Source organism: Phocoena phocoena, chromosome 20 (assembly GCF_963924675.1).
Source record: "Phocoena phocoena chromosome 20, mPhoPho1.1, whole genome shotgun sequence".
Lineage (NCBI taxonomy): Eukaryota > Metazoa > Chordata > Mammalia > Artiodactyla > Phocoenidae > Phocoena > Phocoena phocoena.
The window spans coordinates 14,394,384-14,413,775 of NC_089238.1; the positions used below are offsets into that span (position 1 = coordinate 14,394,384).

The following is a 19,392-nucleotide window of genomic DNA, read 5'->3' on the forward strand; positions in this document are numbered from 1 at the left end:
ACTCCCAGGCTCCGAGGGCCGGACTCACTGGAGGCAGCTGCCGCAAAACTCAGCTGAGGCCCCTCGGCAGATCTGAGAGCCCCTCAACGCAGCGGTTGCTTATTCCCGCTACTCGTCAACTGGAGGGCCAGTCCCGCCCCGGCGAGCCGCGAGGGGCTCTGGGAAGAGTTATCCTGCGTCTAACGGACCGAGGCTTGTGCTGCCTTCGGCCACAGCCGGCACTGACCTTAATGGTTTACCTAACTCGGGCTGCACCGGCTGTGCCACTTGGGCAGCGCTGAGGTGCGGAATTGGGGCATGTGTCTGCGGGCTCGGTGGTGAGTCCTCGGGAAGTCGCGAGCTCAGAGTCCGGGACTCTTTGTGCTGGGTGGAATAGGGGCCTGCGGACCACCCGGTGCCTGTGTTGTTGGAGGAGGACGCCGGGCAGGGCTTTGCCCGTGCGGGTGGTTCCCTGAGGCCGTGGGAGTGACGTGTGAAGGACTGTGAGCGTGTGGCTTGATAGGACTTTATTTGCCAGGCATTTGTCTGTGACTGATATGGCCGTGGAGTCGTGTGTGCAGGCGGATTTTGTGGATGTGCTTTTCCTTTTCTGTTTCACTATGAACGTGGCTGCAAACCACGATAAAAGGCAGAGTTCGGTTGTGTGTGTAGACTTGTGAGACTGCTTGTACCAGTGCTTCATTTCTTTGGAAATGGTAATCGTAAATATGTTTTTCTATGAGATATCAATAGCCCCAACACGTTGTTTCAGTATTTATTTAAAATTTTATTTCTGTGTAATGGCCACGTTGTTTTGTGTGCTTAGTAACAATACTCCTTGCCCCTCACTCCCCGCCCCAAATCACAAAATAAAGAAAAGCTCCAAGAAAGCAAAAATCATTTATACGTCTACCAGCCACTATCAAAATTTATTTCCCATCTTTTCACCCCTCCCTCTGTGAATACATACATATGCATTCGTATATTATAAAATTGGAATCACGCTATACATACAGTTCTGTAATCTACCTATGCCATTTAACAATGTGCAGTTAATATTTTTCCATTTAAACAATTACACATCTATGTCATTTAAAAGTTTTTTTTATGGTATACATTTTAATGCATTTACACCTGTTGATGGGTAATTTGGTTCTTTTTAACTTCTTGCCATTATATAGAATGGGTTTATCAGCAACTATTTGGCATGTTACAATAAACTTTCTTAATTTTTTTTGGTGGGGAGCAGACTCTTAGAAGTGGAACTGATAGGTTGAGATATATATGCTTATTAAAGACTCCCTAATTCTATCCAGTTATTCTCTTGTAAGGTTCCAATAATCTACAGTATTATTGGCATAGTATAAGATTGCCTATATTCATACACCCTTGATAACAATGGTTATCGTTAGTATTAATAATCTTTGTTAACCTCATAGATGTAAAATAATTTCTTTAATTTGCAGTTATTTAATTACTACTGAAGTCAACCATTTAAAAATCTTTTTTTGTGTGAATTATGTGTTTTCTAAGGTGTTTTTCTAAAGCAGTGTTCTATTTTCAAATTTCTTTTCCAGGTTCTTCAGGTACTGAGGATTCATTCATTCATCCACTCACCATTTATTGAATGCTGTGTGTGACAGGAATAATTATAGATGCTTGGGATATAACATTGAACAAAGGAAACAAACTCTCTGCTATCATGGTACTTACATTGTTGTGGGCCAGATAATAAATGAGGTAAGTAAGTTAAATATAACATACATTAAATAGTGAAACATTCTAAGAGAAAACTAAAGCAGGAGGATATATAGAATCAGGGATGAGACTTGGAGTTTTAGATGGGGTAGTTAAGAATGCATCCTGAAAATGTAATAATAAAGATATGAAGGGAATAAAGGTGCTAATTATGCACATAATTAAGGGAAGAGGGAACAACAGTTAGAAAAGCCCTGAGATGGGAATATGCCTGTTACAAAGAGGCTGGTGTGGCTGAAATAGAGCAAATGAGAGGGAGAGTAGTGAGAGATGAGAGAAGAAAGGTAATTGGAGGGAAGAAGGGCAGATCAGATTGGGCCTTATGGGTCCTGTTAAGGATCTTGGCTTTTTACTGTGAATGAGATGGGAAGCTATTGGAGAGTTTTGAACATGCAAGTGATAGTATCTGCTTACGATTTAAGAGGATTGCCTTGGTTGCTCTGATGAAAGAATTATGAGAAGAAGAATAGGGGAAGAGGGCAGGGACAAGGCCAGAAGCAGAGAGACCAATTAGGAAACTATTGCATTAATCTAGGGAAAAGATGTTGGTGACCTGGACCAGAGTAGTAAAAATGGTGAGAAGTAGTCGTGTATTGGATATAATTTAAAGGTAGAGCTGACATAATTTGCTGATAGAACTGATGTGGAGTGTAAGTGTGACAAGATGACACAATATTTTTTAATCTGAGCAACTTGAAGAATGGAGTTATCATTAACTGAGAAGGGAAAGAAGGTAGGAAGAATCTGGGGCATAGAGAGATATTGAGATTTCAGTTTGGAATACTGTATCTGAAGTATGAGATGCCCATTGGACATTCAGTTGGAAATATTAAGTTGGCAGTGGGATATACAAGTCTGAAGTTCAAAAGAAAGATCTGAGACCTAGGTTGGAGACATATGTTTGGGGATTATCAGCATATACGTGGTATTTAAGGAGATCACTTAGAGGGTAGATGGAAAATGATAGAGGTAAAGGACTTATCTCTGGGTCACTTCAACATGAGAAAGTCAAAGAAAATGAGGAGGAACCAGCAAAAAAGACTGAAAGGGACTAGCTAGAATGGTTGGGAGAAAACCCCAGTTATGGTGCTTAGTCCTACTGACATGGTCATTGTTTCTAGGCTTTTTGTTTTGGTGGGCAGAGCTAGGAAATATATTCTTTTAGTTTTTTGTAGTAGCTTGATTCACATACCATACATTTTACCCTTTAAAGTGTACAACGGAATGTTTTTTAAAAAAATCCACAGGGTTGTGCACCCATCACCATCATGTAATTTCAGATCATTTTTGTCCCCCCTGAAAGAATTATCGTACCCATTAGCAGTCAATCTCATATTCTCCTCCTTCCTCCCAGTCTAATGAACCACTAATCTGATATATGCCTTGATGAATTTGTCTATTCAGGCATTTCATATAAATGAAATTGTACAATATGTGGTCTTTTGTGACTGGCTTCTTTCACGTGATATGTTTTCAATGTTTATTAACGTTGTAGCTGGAAATATACTCTTAACAGAGTAGACCCCATGAGTTCATACTGCTATTTGCAATCAAAAAAATTTAGAATTATAGAGTTTCTACTTTAGTTTCATTTTTGTGTCTTTTATTTATTAATCCATCCATCTGTAGATGTGTATATGTATATATAAATAAGATAGTGCAGAGCAATATTACTAGTACTTAAAATATTCCTACTGCAAATAATTTAATATTTCTTTATAGATCTATTTGCTTTGGGGTTGTCTCTCTAGGGACATATAACCCAATTATTGTGCTTTAAAGTAACTAGAACTAATTTCTCTGTGTGTGGTTAAGCCACAAATGTAACATATGAGTAGGTTCATTTGTTTCATTCTGCTTTTGATTTTTAGGTATAGCTTATGGGTTTTTTTGGTTGTTGTTGTTTTAATTTAATTTATTTAATTAATTATTTTAGCTTTTAATTTTGTTTTATAATCATGTAAGACATTTACATGGTTGGAAAGTCAAATATGCAAAACAAACACACAAAACAAAGAGAAGTCTTGTATTGTTTGCAAGCAAGGAGCATGATGCCTCCAGCTTTGTTATTCCTTCTCAAGATTGCTTTGGCAATTTGGGGTCTTTTGTGGGTCCATACAAATTTTAGGATTGTTTGTTCTATTTCTATGAAAAATTCCATTGGAATTTTGATAGAAATTGCATTGAATCTATACATTGCTTTGGGTAGTATGAACATTTTAGCAATATCAATTCTTCCAATCCATGAACACGGAATTTCTTTCCATTTATTTGTGTCTTTTTCAATTTCTTTCATCAGTGTCCTATAGTTTTCATTGTATAGTCTTTCACCTGCTTGGTTGAGCTTATTCCTAGGTATTTTATTCTTTTTGATGCAATTGTGAATGGAATTATTTTCTTAACTTTTCTTTCTGATAGTTCATTATTAGTACATAGAAATGCAGCAATTTCTGTATATTAATTTTGTATCCTGCAACATTACTGAATTCATTTATAAGTTCTAACAGTTATTTGGCAGTCTTTAGGGTTTTGTATGTATAATATCATGTCATCTGCAAATAATAAAAGTTTCACTTCTTCCTTTCCATTTGGATGCCTTTTATTTCTTTTTCTTGCCTAATTGCTCTGGCTAGGATTTCCAGTACTATGTTGAACAAAAATAGTGAGAATGGGCATCCTGTCTTGTTCCTGGTCTTAGAGGAAAAGCTCTTAGCTTCACACCATTAACTATGGTGTTAGTTCTGAGCTTGTCATATATATCATTTATTATGTGAGATACGTTTCCTCTATACCCACTTTGTTGAGAGTTTTTTTTTTTTTTTTTTTTTTTTTGCTGTACGCGGGCCTCTCACTGTTGTGGCCTCTGCCGTTGTGGAGCACAGGCTCTCCAGACGCACAGGCCCAGCGGCCATGGCTCACAGGCCCAGCTGCTCCGTGGCATGTGGGATCCTTCTGGACCAGGGCACAAAACTGTGTCCCCTGCATCAGCAGGCAGACTCCCGACCACTGTGCCATGCGGGAAGCCCTGTTGAGAGTTTTTATCAAAAATGGATGTTGAATCTTGTCAAATACTTTTCCTTCATCTATTGAGATGATCATATTGATCATATGGATTTTTATCATTCATTTTGGTAATGTGGTGTATCACATTTGTTGATTTGTGGTTATTGAGCCATCCTTGCATCCCTAGAATATATCCCACTTTATTGAGGTGTTTGATTCTTTTTAAAAATTTTTTAAAAATAAATTTATTTGTTTGTTTTATTTTTGGCTGCATTGGGTCTTCATTGTTGCACATGGCCTTTCTCTAGTTGTGGCGATTGGAGGCTACTCTTCATTGTGGTGCACAGGCTTCTCATTGCGGTGGCTTCTCCTGTTGCGGAGCGTGGGCTCTAGGCATGCGGGCTTCAGTAGTTGTGGCTTGTGGGCTCTAGAGTGCAGGCTCAGTAGCTGTGGTGCATGGGCTTAGTTGCTCCGCAGCATGTGGGATCTTCCCAGACCAGGGATTGAACCTGTGTCCCCTGCACTGGCAGGCGGATTCTTAACCACTGTGCCACCAGGGAAGCCCTGAGGTGTTTGATTCTTAATGTATGTTGAGTTCATGTTTGCTAATATTTTGTTGAGGATTTTTCATCTGTGTTCATCTGGAATATTGGCCTGTGATTGTCTTTTCTTGTGGTATACTTGTCTGGTTTTGGTATCAGGGTAATGCTGGCCTTGTGAAATGAGTTTGGAAGTGTTTTCTCCTCTTCTATTTTTGGGAGATTTTTAGAAGGATTCGTATTAATTTTTTTTTGAATGTTTGGTAGAATTCACCAGTACAGCCATCTGGTTCTGGATTTTTGTTTGCTGGGAGGTTTTAAATTACTGATTCAACCTCCTTACTAGTAATCGGTCTGTTCAGATTCTTTTGTTTCTTCATAATTCAGTCTTGGATGGTTGTATGTTTCTAGGAATGTATCCATTTCTTCTGGGTTGTCCAATTTTTTGGCATATAATTGTTTGTAATAGTCTCTTATCTTTTGTATTATATTTCTGTGGTATCAGTTGTAACATCTCCTCTTTTGTTTCTGATTTTGTTTGAGTCTTCTCTCTTTTTATTTGGTGAGTCTAGCTAAAGGTTTGTCCATTTTGTTTATCTTGTCACAGCATCAGTTCTTGGTTTCATTGATCTTTTCTCTTGTCTTTTTAGTCTCTATTTCATTTTTTTCTGCCCTGATTCTTGTTACTTCCTTCCTTCTACTAAGTTTGGGCTTCTTTTATTCTTCTTTTCTAGTTCCTCGAGGTTTAAACTTAGATTGTTTATTTGACATTTTTCTTGGTTTTTGAAATAGGCGTTTGTTGCTCTGAACTTCCTTCTTAGAGCAGTTTTTGTTGTATCCCTTAAGTTCTGGTGTATTGTACTTCCATTTTCATTTGTCTCAAGATATTTTTGATTTTGCTTTTGATTTCTTTGTTCCCATTGGTTATTCAGTAGCATGTTGTTTAGTTGCTACATATTTCTGAATTTTCCAGTTTTCTTCTGGTAATTGATTTCGTTTCATACCATGTGGTTGGGAAAGATGCTGGATATTATTTAAGTCTTCTTAAATTTGTCAAGACTTGTTTTGTACCTATCATATCCTAGAGAATATTCCATGTGCACCTGAGAAGAAGGTGTATTCAGGTGCTTTTGGATGGAATTTCTGTATATATCTATTTAGTCTGTCTGGTCTAATGTGTTGTTTAAGGCCAATGTTTCCTTATTGATTTTCTGTCAGAACGATTTATCCATTGTCTTATTGTATTGCTGCCTATTTCTCCCTTTAGACCTGTTAATATTTGCTTCATATATTTAGGTGCTCTTATGTTGTGTGCATATATATTTACAAATGTTTATCCTCTTGTTGGATTGACCCCTTTATCATTATGTAATGCCCTTCTTTGTCTCTTATGGCAGTCTTTGTTTTAAAGTCTGTTTTGTCTGATATAAGTATAGCTATCCCAACTTTCTTTTGGTTTCCATTTGCATGGAATATCATCATGCAAAAAGATGGACCCTTCAGTCTGTGTGTGTTCTTACAACTGAAGTGAATCTCTCATAGGTAGCATATTGATGGGTCTTGTTTTTTTTATCCATTCATCCATTTTGTGTCTTTTTGAAAGCTTTTCTTTTTTTGTGTGTGTGGTACACAGGCCTCTCACTGTTGTGGCCTCTCCTGTTGCAGAGCACAGGCTCCGGATGCGCAGGCTCAGCGGCCATGGCTCATGGGCCCTGCTGCTCCGCGGCACGTGGGATCCTCCTGGAACAGGGCACGAACCCGTTCTGTGTCTTTTGATCGGAGAATTTAATCCATTTACACTTAAAGTAATTATTGATAGGTATGTATTTATTGCCATTTTGTTGATTGGTTTTTGGCTGTTTTGTAGTTCCTCTGTTCCTTTCTTTGCTCTTTCTTTGTGGTTTGATGGCTTTCTTTATTGGTATGCTTAGATTCATCTCTCACTATCTTTTGTTATCTACTGCAAATTTTTGGTTAATGGTTACAATGAGACTGACATAACCCACTTATATTTATAATGGTCTAATTTAAGTTGATAATAATCAAAGTTTGAATGCATTCTAAAGCTTTACATTTCTATCCCTGCCCCCCCATCATTTTAAAAAATATCAAACGCTTCACAAATTTGCATGTCATCCTTGTGCAGAGGCCATGCTATTCATCTCTATATCATTCCAATTTTAGTATATATACTGCTGAAGTGAACACTGGGAGGTTTCTGTTGACCTGTCTTCAAGTTCATTGATTTTTTTCCTCAGTCATGTTGAGTCTACTGATGAGTCCATTGAAGGCATTCATTTTTTTTTTTTAGAGTTCCATCAGCACTAAGCAATTTTAATTTAAAAAAAATGATCTCAGAGTAATTTCAAACTCACAGAAAATTTGCAAGTACATTACAAAAAAACTCCCTTATTGCCTTCACCCAGATTCACCAACTTTTAATATCTCTCTCTTTCTTTCACACACACACACACACACACACACACACACAATGAGTCTTTTTCTGAACCATTTGACTACAAGCTTCAGACCTGATCCTTCATCCCCTAAATACTCCAGTGTGTATTTCCCTAAACAGAGACCTCCCAATAAGTCAGGAAGTCAACCAATGATACAACATTGCCATTTAGAGAACCTGTTCAAATTTGCCAATTGTCCCCAAAATGTCTTTTTCTTCATACTTTAAAAAACATATATATTTATTTATTTTTATTTGGTTGTGCCGGGTCTTGTTGTGGCTGGTGGGCTTTTTAGTTGCAGCTGGCAGGCTCCATAGTTGTGGTTTGCCGTCTCCTTAGTTGCAGCATGCGGGCTTCTTAGTTGTGGCACGTGAACTCTTAGTTGCGGCATGCATGTGGGATCTAGTTCCCTGACCAGGGATTGAACCTGGGCCCCCTGCATTGGGAGCATGGGGTCTTAACCACTGCGCCACCAGGGAAGTCCTCCCAAAATGTCTTTTTTAGTTTTCAGGTACAGGATTCCTTCATACCTTGCATTTGGTTGTCATGTCTCTTTGGCCTCCTGCAACCTGGAACAGTTCCTCAGTCATTCTGTCTATCATGTCCTTGAGAGTTTAAAAGAATACAGGCCTTATATTCTGTAGGCTGGCACTCAACTTGATTCCATTGGATGTTTCTTCATGCCTAGACTCAGGCATGTATTCCTGACAAACTTTGATTTTCTCATTATGTCATTCTGTCCCATCACTGGTGATGTTAACCTTGATCATCTAGTCATGTTGATGTCTTCACTGTAAAGTTCTATTTTTCCTTCTAACTGTTGGAAAATGTTCCAATATGGTGCTAAAATCCTGTTCCTCATCGAAACTTTACCCATTCTTAGCCTCCATTGACAACTTCAGTCTGAACCACTCTCCAGTTGATAAGTGGTTTTATGTTTATATTATTCCTTTTACATTTATTGGTTGGCATTATAATGGAAAGGAAGAGCTTTCCTTTCTCCCTACTGATTTATATCACGTTGAGCTCATGGATTCTATTTTATTCAGTAGGTTATAATTTATTACTGTAAATATTTATTTTCATGCTCAAATTGCCCCTAATTTGGCCAATGGGAGGTTCTTTGAGCCAGTTTCACATCTTTTTAACATGGTCCTATCAGTTTTTTTTTTTTTTTTTTTGCGGTACGCGGGCCTCTCACTGTTGTGGCCTCTCCCGTTGCAGAGCACAGGCTCTGGACGTGCAGGCTCAGCGGCCGTAGCTCACGGGCCCAGCCGCCCCGCGGCACGTGGGATCCTCCCGGACCGGGGCACGAACCCGTGTTCCCTGCATCGACAGGCGGACTCTCAACCACTAAGCCACCAGGGAAGCCCTGGTCCTATCAGTTTTTGAGCACTTCCTTAATTTCTGGCACAAGATGTTCTAGGCTCATCTTGTAGTTTTCCCGCTCCAGCCCTAAAATCAGATATTTCTTCAGACAGTCTTGGTTCCTCTTCTTTTTTCCCATATAAATATTTTTTGGAAAATTTTGGACTTTTATTTATTTATTGTTGTTGAAGTATAGTTGATTTACCATATTATGTTTCAAGTGTACAGCATAGTGATTTGGTTATATATATATTCTTTTTTTGATACTTTACATTATAGTTTATTACAAGATATTGAATATAGTCCCCTGTGCTATGCAGTAAATCCTTGTTGTTTATTTTATGTGCATCTGTTCATCCCATACTCTCAATTTATTCCTCCCTTGCTTCCTCTCCCCTTTAGTAACCATAAGTTTGTTTTCTATGTCTGTGAGTCTGTTTTCTGTTTTGTATATAGATTCATTTGTACTATTTTTTAGATTCCACATGTGATATATAATATTTGTCCTTGTCTGACTTCACTTAGTATGATAGTCTCTAGGTCCATCCATGTTTTTGCAAATGGCATTATTTCATTCTTTTTTTATGACTAAATAATATTCCATTGTGTATATATATATATATATATATATTATATATGTACACCACATCTTCTTTATCCATTCATCTGCCGATGGACATTTAGGTTGCTTCCATGTCTTGGGTATTGTAAATAGTGTGCCACTATGAACAATGGGGTGCCTGTACCTTTTTGAGTTAGAGTTTTTGTCTTTTCTGGATATATGCCCATAAGTGGGATTGCTGGGTAATATGGCAACTCTACTTTTAGTTTTTTTTTTTTTTAACATGGTTGAGTTCTTTTTTTTTAACATCTTTATTGGAGTATAATTGGTTTACAATGGTGTGTTAGTTTCTGCTTTATAACGAAGTGAATCAGCTATACATATACATATATCCCTATATCTCCTCCCTCTTGCATCTCCCTCCCACCCTCCCTATCCCACCCCTCTAGGTGGTCACAAAGCACCGAGCTGATCTTCCTGTGCTATGCGGCTGCTTCCCAGTAACTAGCTATTTTACATTTGGTAGTGTATATATGTCCATGCCACTCTCTCACTTCATCCCAGCTTACCCTTCCCCCTCCCCACATCCTCAAGTCCATTCTCTACATTTGCATCTTTATTCCTGTCCTGCCCCTAGGTTCTTCAGAACCTTTTTTTTTTTTTTAGATTCCATATATATGTGTTAGCATACAGTATTTGTTTTTCTCTTTCTGACTTACTTCACTCCGTATGATAGACTCTAGGCCCATCCACCTCACTACAAATAACTCAATTTCCTTTCTTTTTATGGCTGAATAATATTCCATTGTATATATGTGCCACATCTTCTTTATCCACTCATCTGTTGATGGGCACTTAGGTTGCTTCCATGTCATGGTGATTGTAAATAGTGCTGCAGTGAACATTGTGGTACATGTCAGTTTTTGAATTATGGTTTTCTCAGGGTATATGCCCAGTAGTGGGATTGCTGGGTCGTATGGTAGTTCTATTTTTAGTTTTTAAAGGAACCTCCATACTATTCTCCATAGTGGCTGTATCAATTTACATTCCCACCAACAGTGCAAGAGGGTTCCCTTTTCTCCACACCCTCTCCAGCATTTATTGTTTGTAGATTTTTTGATGATGGCCATTCTGACCGGTGTGAGGTGATACCTCATTGTAGTTTTGATTTGCATTTCTCTTATAATTAGTGATGTTGAGCATCTTTTCATGTGCTTTTTGGCCATCTGTATGTCTTCTTTGGAGAAATGTCTATTTAGATCTTCTGCCCATTTTTTGATTAGGTTGATTAGGTTGTTTGTGTTTTTGACAAAGAGTTGCATGAGATGTTTGTATATTTTGGAGATTAACCCCTTGTCAGTTGCTTCATTTGCAAATATTTTCTCCCAGTCTGTGGGCTTTTTATTTTGTTGATAGTTTCCTTTGCTGTGCAAAATCTTATAAGTTTGATTAGGTCCCACTTGTTTATTTTTGCTTTTATTTCTATTGCCTTGGGAGACTGACCTAAGAAAACATTGCTGTGATTTATGTCAGAGAATGTTTTGCCTATGTTCTCTTCTAGGAGTTTTATGGTGTCATGTCATATTTAAGTCTTTAAGCCATTTTGAGTTTATTTTCGTACATGGTGTAAGGGAGTGTTCTAGCTTCATTGATTACATGTGGCTGTCCACCTTTCCCAGCACCACTTGCTGAAGAGACCATCTTGTCTTCATTGTATATTCTTGCCTCCTTTGTCAAAGATTAATTGACTGTAGGTGTGTGGGTTTATTTCTGGGCTCTTTATTCTGTTCCATTGATTTGTATGTCTGTTTTTGTGCCAGTACCATGCTGTTTTGATTACTGTAGCTTTGTAATATTGTCTGAAGTCTGGGAGGGTTATGCCTCCTGCTTTGTTCTTTTTCCTCAGGATTGCTTTGGCAATTCTGGTTTTTTTGTGATTCCATGTAAATTTTATGATTATTTGTTCTAGTTCTGTGAAAAATGTCATGGGTAATTTGATAGGGAACACATTAAATCTGTAGATTGCTTTGGGTACTATGGCCATTTAAACTATGTTAATTCTTCCAATCCAAGAACATGGGCTATCTTTCCCTTTCCTTGAATCCTCTTCAGTTTCCTTTATCAATGTTTTATAGTTCTCAGCATATAAATCTTTTACCTCCTTGGTTAGGTTCATTACTAGGTGGTTTGTTTTTTGGATGTGATTTTAAATGGGATTTTTTTTTTTACCTTCCCTTTCTGATATTTCTTTGTTAGTGTAAAGAAATGCAACACATTTCTGTATATTACTCTTGTATCCTGCTACCTTGCTGAATTCATTTATGAGTTCTAATAGTTTTTTGTGTGGAGTCTTTAGGGTTTTCTATATAGACTATCATGTCATCTACATACAATGACAATTTTACCTCTTCCTGAATGCCTTCATTTCTGTTAGTGTATTTTTTAAATTAATTTTTATTGGAGTATAGTTGCTTTACAATGTTGTGTTAGTTTCTGCTGTACAGCAGAGTGAATCAGCTATATGTATACATATAATCCCTCTTTTTTTGGATTTCCTTCCCATTTAGGTCACCTCTGTTGATATATTTTTGATTGCTAGCGTTCCTTTTGATTCTTTCTTATAGTGTTTATTTCTCCCCTTACATTATCTGTCTATTTTCCTAATTTGTTCATTAGAGCCCTGAACATATTAGTCATAGTTATTTTAAATGCACTGCACAAAGTTTTACTGTGCCCTTTGAAATGTAAATTATTGTGCTAGGCCATGAAGAAGCCATATAAGTAGTCCCTGCCATAAGTGATTCACAGTCCTAGGGAGAGAGACAAATCAGCAAATGCTGTGGCAGAATGATAAATGCCAATGTTGGGCAAGCTCATGGGATGTAGGAGTAAGATATATCCAATAGAGGGATATCCTGATCAAGGGATAAAGTAGTTTTTTTGTTTGTTTGTTTGTTTTTTGGCATGTTGCATGGCTTGCAGGATCTTAATTCCCCAACCAGGGATCGAACCTGGGCCCACAGCAGTGAGGGTGCCAAGTCCTAACCACTGGACTGCCAGGGAATTCCCTGGATAAAGTAGTTCTTAATTTGACTTAAGGATGAGAAGGCATTGGTCAAGTGAAAGATGCAGCTGATCAGCAATCAGGGAATGGTTTCTATGTAGGGGGAAATGATATGCAGTAGCTTTTAAGGGAGTGAGTGCACTGTGTTTCTTTTAAAAGGGGCATAACCATAACTTGTGCCCCCCTCCCATGTGATTTAAACATATGTTGCCAAGTGGATGTTAGGACCTGGAATCCAGGGACACATGGGAAGACTAAGGAAAGAGAAGACTAGGGAAAATTTGGGGTGGTGGTGGAAAGAAAATACTCATCCGTGATGGAGCCATTTCCCCAGTATGTAAGTTAGCTCAAACTATCTAGAGAATTGCTTTGGGAAATGCAGCCAGGGGTGGGGCTCTCAATGATTCTAGAGTTTTTGGCAAAATTTGGATTCAAGCAGGCAGAGATGATGATAATGACGATGATGATGATACGGATGCCCAAGTTGTTAATGTTTTTTAACTGTATCCGAGCTCATTTCAGGAGGGAAGTATGCATAGTAGTTCAGAAACTGAACAAATGGATATGCCTCAAGTAAGTTCTTCACAAAGGGACAAGAAAAATAACATTTGGTATGAATAGAACATCTAATATGAGAATTTGTTTTTAAAGTACTTCTCCAGTCAGTCCACTTTGAATTTCTCCAAATTTATTCTTTTTTCCCTGACGCCTTGCCAATTGCTACTGCTTTGCCTGTAACACTTCGCCGCAGCAGCTCCAACATAGCGAATTTACTTAACATTAAGATACCATCTTAATCCTAACTTCATGTGGGAGGTATTTTGGGGCCCCATGCCAGAATAAGCTGAGGGACTTTTGCTGTGTACCTTCCAAGTGGGGCAATTCTTAAAAGTTTATTGTAATGGAGGGACTTCGGGTTTTTGCTCAGGGACATAGATGGAAAGAGCTCTGCCTCCACCCTTAAAACAAGGAAAAAACTGGACGAACTGCAGATTAACAACTTTTTTTGAACTCATCAAAGAACTGAGGTCACAGGACAACCAACTAACCTGAAATCTGAGGAAAAACAGATGCCTTCTGGGAGAAACAGGACTTGAGCCTTCACTCACATGGGGTGGATACTGCCAGACACCATATAAGCCAGTAAGAAGATACAGTTAAATTTTTTAAACAAATTATCAAAGGTTTAATGTGGGCCAGCAAGAGTATAAGACTTGAGCCTTCACTCATATGGGGTGGATACTGCCAGACACCATATAAGCCAGTAAGAAGATACAGTTAAAATTTTTTAACAACTCGTCAAAGGTTGAATGTGGACCAGCAAGAGTATAAAGCCACTGAGGGAGTTGCAAATTTGGGAGTTTTCAATCTCTGTTAGGCTTTTCCTCCAGAAATCCCACCAGACACTCACTGTGAAAATGGAGGAGAACCCTGTGATATCTTTCCTTGTGGTGCTGCTTTGGGAAAGGGAACAACAGCACAGACCCATCTTTGCTGCAGAATAAAAACTTTAGTTTGTATAATAAAAAGCAACAAAAACTGTTACCTTAGGGCACAGGTGGAAACTTATAGCAGTTTAAGAAAGTGAACTGAAAAAAAAGCACTACCTCTGGGAGTGGGGAAGGAATATGTGCTAGACCTAGCACACAGCTGGAGGAGAGGCAAGAGCATTCATGAAAGCCACATACATAACCAAGACTGAGGGACATGGGGCCTGCCTAAGACTTAGGCTTAGTGAGAATATAAGAGACTGCTTTTCTCTACCAACCCCTACTGCCCAACCCCCCATGAGGATAACAAGCATCAAATAAAAGTAATAGTGGAACATAGCTGGGAGACCTGCAAGAGAGATTCTCTGTGGGGAACAGCACAGACGGAATACTCATTGCCAAGGGAGAAACATATATTGAGTAAACATGCCTGGCAAACCAACCCATACCTTAAACACAGGTATCTTTAGAGGAATTTGAAGCCTGTGGTACAATGAAGGTAACCACAGCAATGAAAAACCTAAACCCCACCCATCTGCTGACTCAAACCCCCGTGTTAAAAACCTAGCAGAGGGCTTCCCTGGTGGCACAGTGGTTGAGAGTCCGCCTGCTGATGCAGGGGACACGGGTTCGTGCCCCGGTCTGGGAAGATCCCACATGCTGCGGAGCAGCTAGGCCCGTGAGCCATGGCCGCTGAGCCTGCGCGTCTGGAGCCTGTGCTCCACAACGGGAGAGGCCACAACAGTGAGAGGCCCGCATACTGGAAAAAAACCAAAAAACACAAAACAAAAAAACCTAGCAGAAAGAAAGGCATGCTAATCTGTAAGCATAAGAAATACTTAACTTTATATTTGCTGTACTACCCAAGGTGTCCAGCTTTCCAAAAAATTATAAGGTATGTGAAAAGGCAAGAAATAACACTTCAAAGAGCCAAAGCAATCATCAGAACCAGACTCAGATATGACGTAGATATTGGAGCAACCCAATAGGAATTTAGAATAATTATGACTAATATGTAATGGGTCACATGGGTAATTACAGCAGACAGATGGAAACTATAAGAAAAAGTTGAATAGAAATGCTAGAAATCAGAATCACAGCAGAGGTGAATAACGTTTATGATAGACTCATTAGTAGATTGGACACAGCTGAAGAAAGAATCTGTGAACTTCAATTTAGAGTAATAGAAATTACCTATACTGAAACACAGTGAGAAAAAGAGTGGGTGAAAAAAGCCAGAATAGAGCATCCAAGAGGTATGGGACAGTATAAAATGTCTCATATATGCTTAATTGGAATCCCAGTTAAGAGAGAGAATGAAGAAAAAATATTTGAAGAAATAATGGCTGAGACTTTTTCAAAGTTAATGACACCAAACCAGTAAACTCAGAGACCACCAAGCAGGATAAATACAAATAAAAATGAAAAACACTTTTGGACATACCATATTTTTAAAAAATATTTATTTATTTATTTGGCTGCTCTGGGTCTTAGTTGTGGTATGAGGGATCTTCATTGCCACATGTGGGATCTTCATCACAGCACGCAGGATCTTTAGTTGCGGCATGCAGGATCTTTTAGTTGCAGCATGCAGGCTGTTAGTTGTGGCAGGTGGGATCTAGTTCCCTGACCAGGGATCGAACCTGGGCCCCCTACATTGGGAGCACAAAGTCTTAACCACTGGACCACCAAGAATGCCCCTGGGTATTATCATATTTAAACTTCTGAAAAAGAAAGATAAGGAAGAAAATCTTGAAGGCAACTTCAAGAAAATAGAAACTTTACGTACTCAGGGACAAGGATAAGAATCATATACAGCAGACTTCTCATCAGATATCAGGCAAGCAAGAAGACAATGGAGACAAATTTTTAAAGTACTGAAAGAAAAAAGCTATCAATACAGGATTCTATACCATGCAAAAATATGCTTCAAAAATGAAAAATAAATACTTTTTCAGGGACTTCCCTGGTGGCGCAGTGGTTAAGGATCCACCTGCCAATGCAGGGGACATGGGTTCAATCCCTGGTGTGGGAAGATCCCACATGCTGTGGAGCAACTAAGCCCGTGCGGGGTAACTAAACCCATGCACCACAACTACTGAGCCTGCGCTCTAGAGCCTGCGAGCCACAACTACTGAAGCCCACTAGCCACAACTACTGAGCCCCATGAGCCACAACTACTGAAGCCAGTGCACCTAGAGGCTGTGCTCCTCAATAAGAGAAGCCACTGCAATGAGAAGCCTGCACACCACAACGAGAGAAAGCCCACACGCAGAAATGAAGACCCAATGCAGCCAAAAATAAATAAATAAAATACTTTTTCAGACAATCAAAAACTCATTGCAGGCTTCCCTGGTGATGCAGTGGTTAAGAATTCACCTGTCAATGCAGGGGACACGGGTTCGAGCCCTGGTCCAGGAAGATCCCACATGCTGTGGAGCAACTAAACCTGTGCACCACAGCTACTGAACCTGCACTCTAGAGCCCACAAGCCACAACTACTGAGCTCACGTGCCACAACTACTGAAGCCTGCATGCCTAGAACCTGTGCTCCACAACAAGGGAAGCCACTGCAATGAGAAGTCCGAGCACCGCAATGAAGAGTAGCCCCTGCTCGCTGCAAGTAGAGAAAGCCCGTGTGCAGCAATGAGACCCAACACAGCCATAAATAAATAAATAAATAAATTTTTATTTATTTAAAAAAACTGCCAATAGACCTTCTCTACAGGAGGTGCAGAAGGAATATGATATCAATCAAACTTGGATTTGCACAAAGAAATGAAGAGCATTGGAACTGGAATCAGTGAAATTCAAATAAAATTCATTTCCTTTCTTATATGTAATTGCTCTAAAAGATACGTGATCATCTAAAGTAAATATTGTATGTTTATGGCATAGGTAAAAGTGAAATATATGACGAATGTAGCACAAGGGATGGGAGGAATTTGGAATATGTTGTTGTGGTCTTTATACTACAGGTGAAGCAGTGTCATATTATTTGAAGGTAGATGCAGATTTTGGGGGGGGGGGGTGTTCCAAAGAGCAAATTTAATCAGAGAAGTGAGAAAATTCAGAAACAAAGGAAAGCAGTCAAGCAATTTGAAACAATGATAGCTTAGCCATTAAACAAAGTTAAAGATCTTTAGTTCCTCCATAAGGTCTGTAGTTAATATTCTGAGCCATCCTTGAGTTGTTTGGCAGATAGTGAAACCCCCATCAGGTGGAAAAAGTTAACTGCTGCTTGACCATGAGCGAGTTGACCCCAGGTGGGTTGGAACCAGATTGATGATATTGACTCCTGATTACCTCACCACCAACGAATCAGAAGAAGGTGCACAAGCTGATCACACAACTCCACCCCTCTTACCCTGTCTTTATTTATTTCTTTATTTTTCTGGTACGCGGGCCTCTCACGGTTGTGGCCTCTCCCATTGCGGAGCACAGGCTCCGGACGTGCAGGCTCAGCAGCCATGGCTCATGGGCCTAGCCGCTCCGCGGCATGTGGGATCCTCCCGGACCGGGGCACGAACCTGTATCCCCTGCATCGGCAGGCGGACTCTCAACCACTGTGCCACCAGGGAGGCCCATATGTACATTTTTAATATTCTTTTCCACTATGGTTTATCATAGGCTATTGAATAAAGTTCCCTGTGTTATATATATAGTAGGACGTTGTTGTTTATCCTTTCTGTATATAATAGATTACATCTGGTAACCCCAACCTCCCACTCCATCTCTCCCCCTGCCCCTCCTGCTTGGCTACCACAAGTCTGTTATCTATGTCTGTGAGACTGTTTCTGTTTCATAGATAGGTTCACTTGTATCATATTTTAGATTCCACATATAAGTGATATCATATGGTATTTGCCTTTCTTTTTCTGACTTCACTTAGAATGACACTCTCTAGTTGCATCCATGTTGCTGCTGAAGTAAAATTTTAAATGCCATTTTATTAGCACCCCCAAAATACAATACTTAATAAATCTCTCAAAGTATGTACAGGCACTGTATGCTGAAAATGAAAAAAAAACATGATGAAAGAAAATAAATTAAAAATAAATGGAAATGCAGCAACATGGGTGGACTTAGAGATTAGCATGTGAAGTGAACTAAGTCAGAAACAGAAAGACAAATACCATAATGAAGTGGTGTTCTGCGGGTTGTCCTCCACTTCATGTTAGTATTAATTGGTCTGCTTCTAGTACTCAAAATAGGCACTGGCTGAGAGGTGGAAATGTTATGCTTTGTTGTTTGAATGGGATAAATGCTAGAATTAAGATAGAAAAGATTAGGACTAATACTCCTTCTAGTTTATTAGGAATTTATTGTAGAATTACATGTGCAAATAGAAAATATCACCCTGGCTTGATATGAGGTGGTGTGTTGAGAGGGTTTGCTGGAGTGTAGTTGTCTGGGTCTCCTAGTAGGTTGGGTGAAAATAGCACTAATATTATTAGTATTAAAATTAGTATCAAGGCACCTAGGATGTCTTTGATTGTACAGTAGGGGTGAAATGTAATTTTGTCTATATCAGATGAGATTCCTGTAGGATTATTGGAGCCTGTCTTGTAGAGGAATAGTAAGTAGACAGCTGCTAGTGCTGCAATTATAAATGGGAAGATAAAATGGAAGGCGAAGAATCGTGTAAGAGTTGCTTTATCTACTGAAAAGCCACCTCAGATTCATTTGACGAGGCTTGTGCGGATACATGGGATTGCTGAGAGGAGAACGGTATTAACTGTAGCTCCTCAGAATATTTGTCCTCAAGGTAAGACATAGCCCATGAATGCTGTAGCTCTGACTGTAAATAATAAGATGATTCCAGTGTTCCATGTTTCTGAAAAGGTATAGGATTTGGGACTCCCCTGGTGGTCCAGTGGTAAAGAATCCACCTTCCAATGCAGGGGACATGGGTTCGATCCCTGGTCGGGGAACTAAGATCCCACATGCCATGGGGTAACTAAGCTCTTTTGCCATAACTACTGAGCTCACGTGCTTCAATGAGAGAGCCCACGTGCCACAAACTACGAGCCCACGTGCTCACCCGAGGGCCACAACTACAGAGCCCGTGCGCCCTGGAGCCCACACGTCCCAACTAGAGAGAGAAAACCCACACACCACAACTAGAGAGAAGCCTAAGCACTACAACGAAGAGTCCACGCGCCGTAAC

General features: G+C 39.4%; 1 protein-coding gene and 1 non-coding gene across 2 annotated transcripts in view; one reads left to right on the top strand and one right to left on the bottom strand.

Annotated features, from left to right (window-relative positions):
• The window catches only part of ZNF569 (zinc finger protein 569), a 59,847-nt gene continuing 40,455 nt past the window's right edge, over positions 1-19,392 (top strand). The window contains exon 1 of the mRNA XM_065899385.1: positions 1-317. Within this exon, the coding sequence (XP_065755457.1) occupies positions 298-317 (20 nt within the window). The 5' untranslated portion in view covers positions 1-297. The remainder of the gene's footprint in view (positions 318-19,392) is intronic.
• On the bottom strand, positions 7,381-7,487 carry LOC136141601 (U6 spliceosomal RNA). Its single transcript, XR_010657773.1, has one exon. It is a non-coding gene; the product is annotated as a U6 spliceosomal RNA (small nuclear RNA).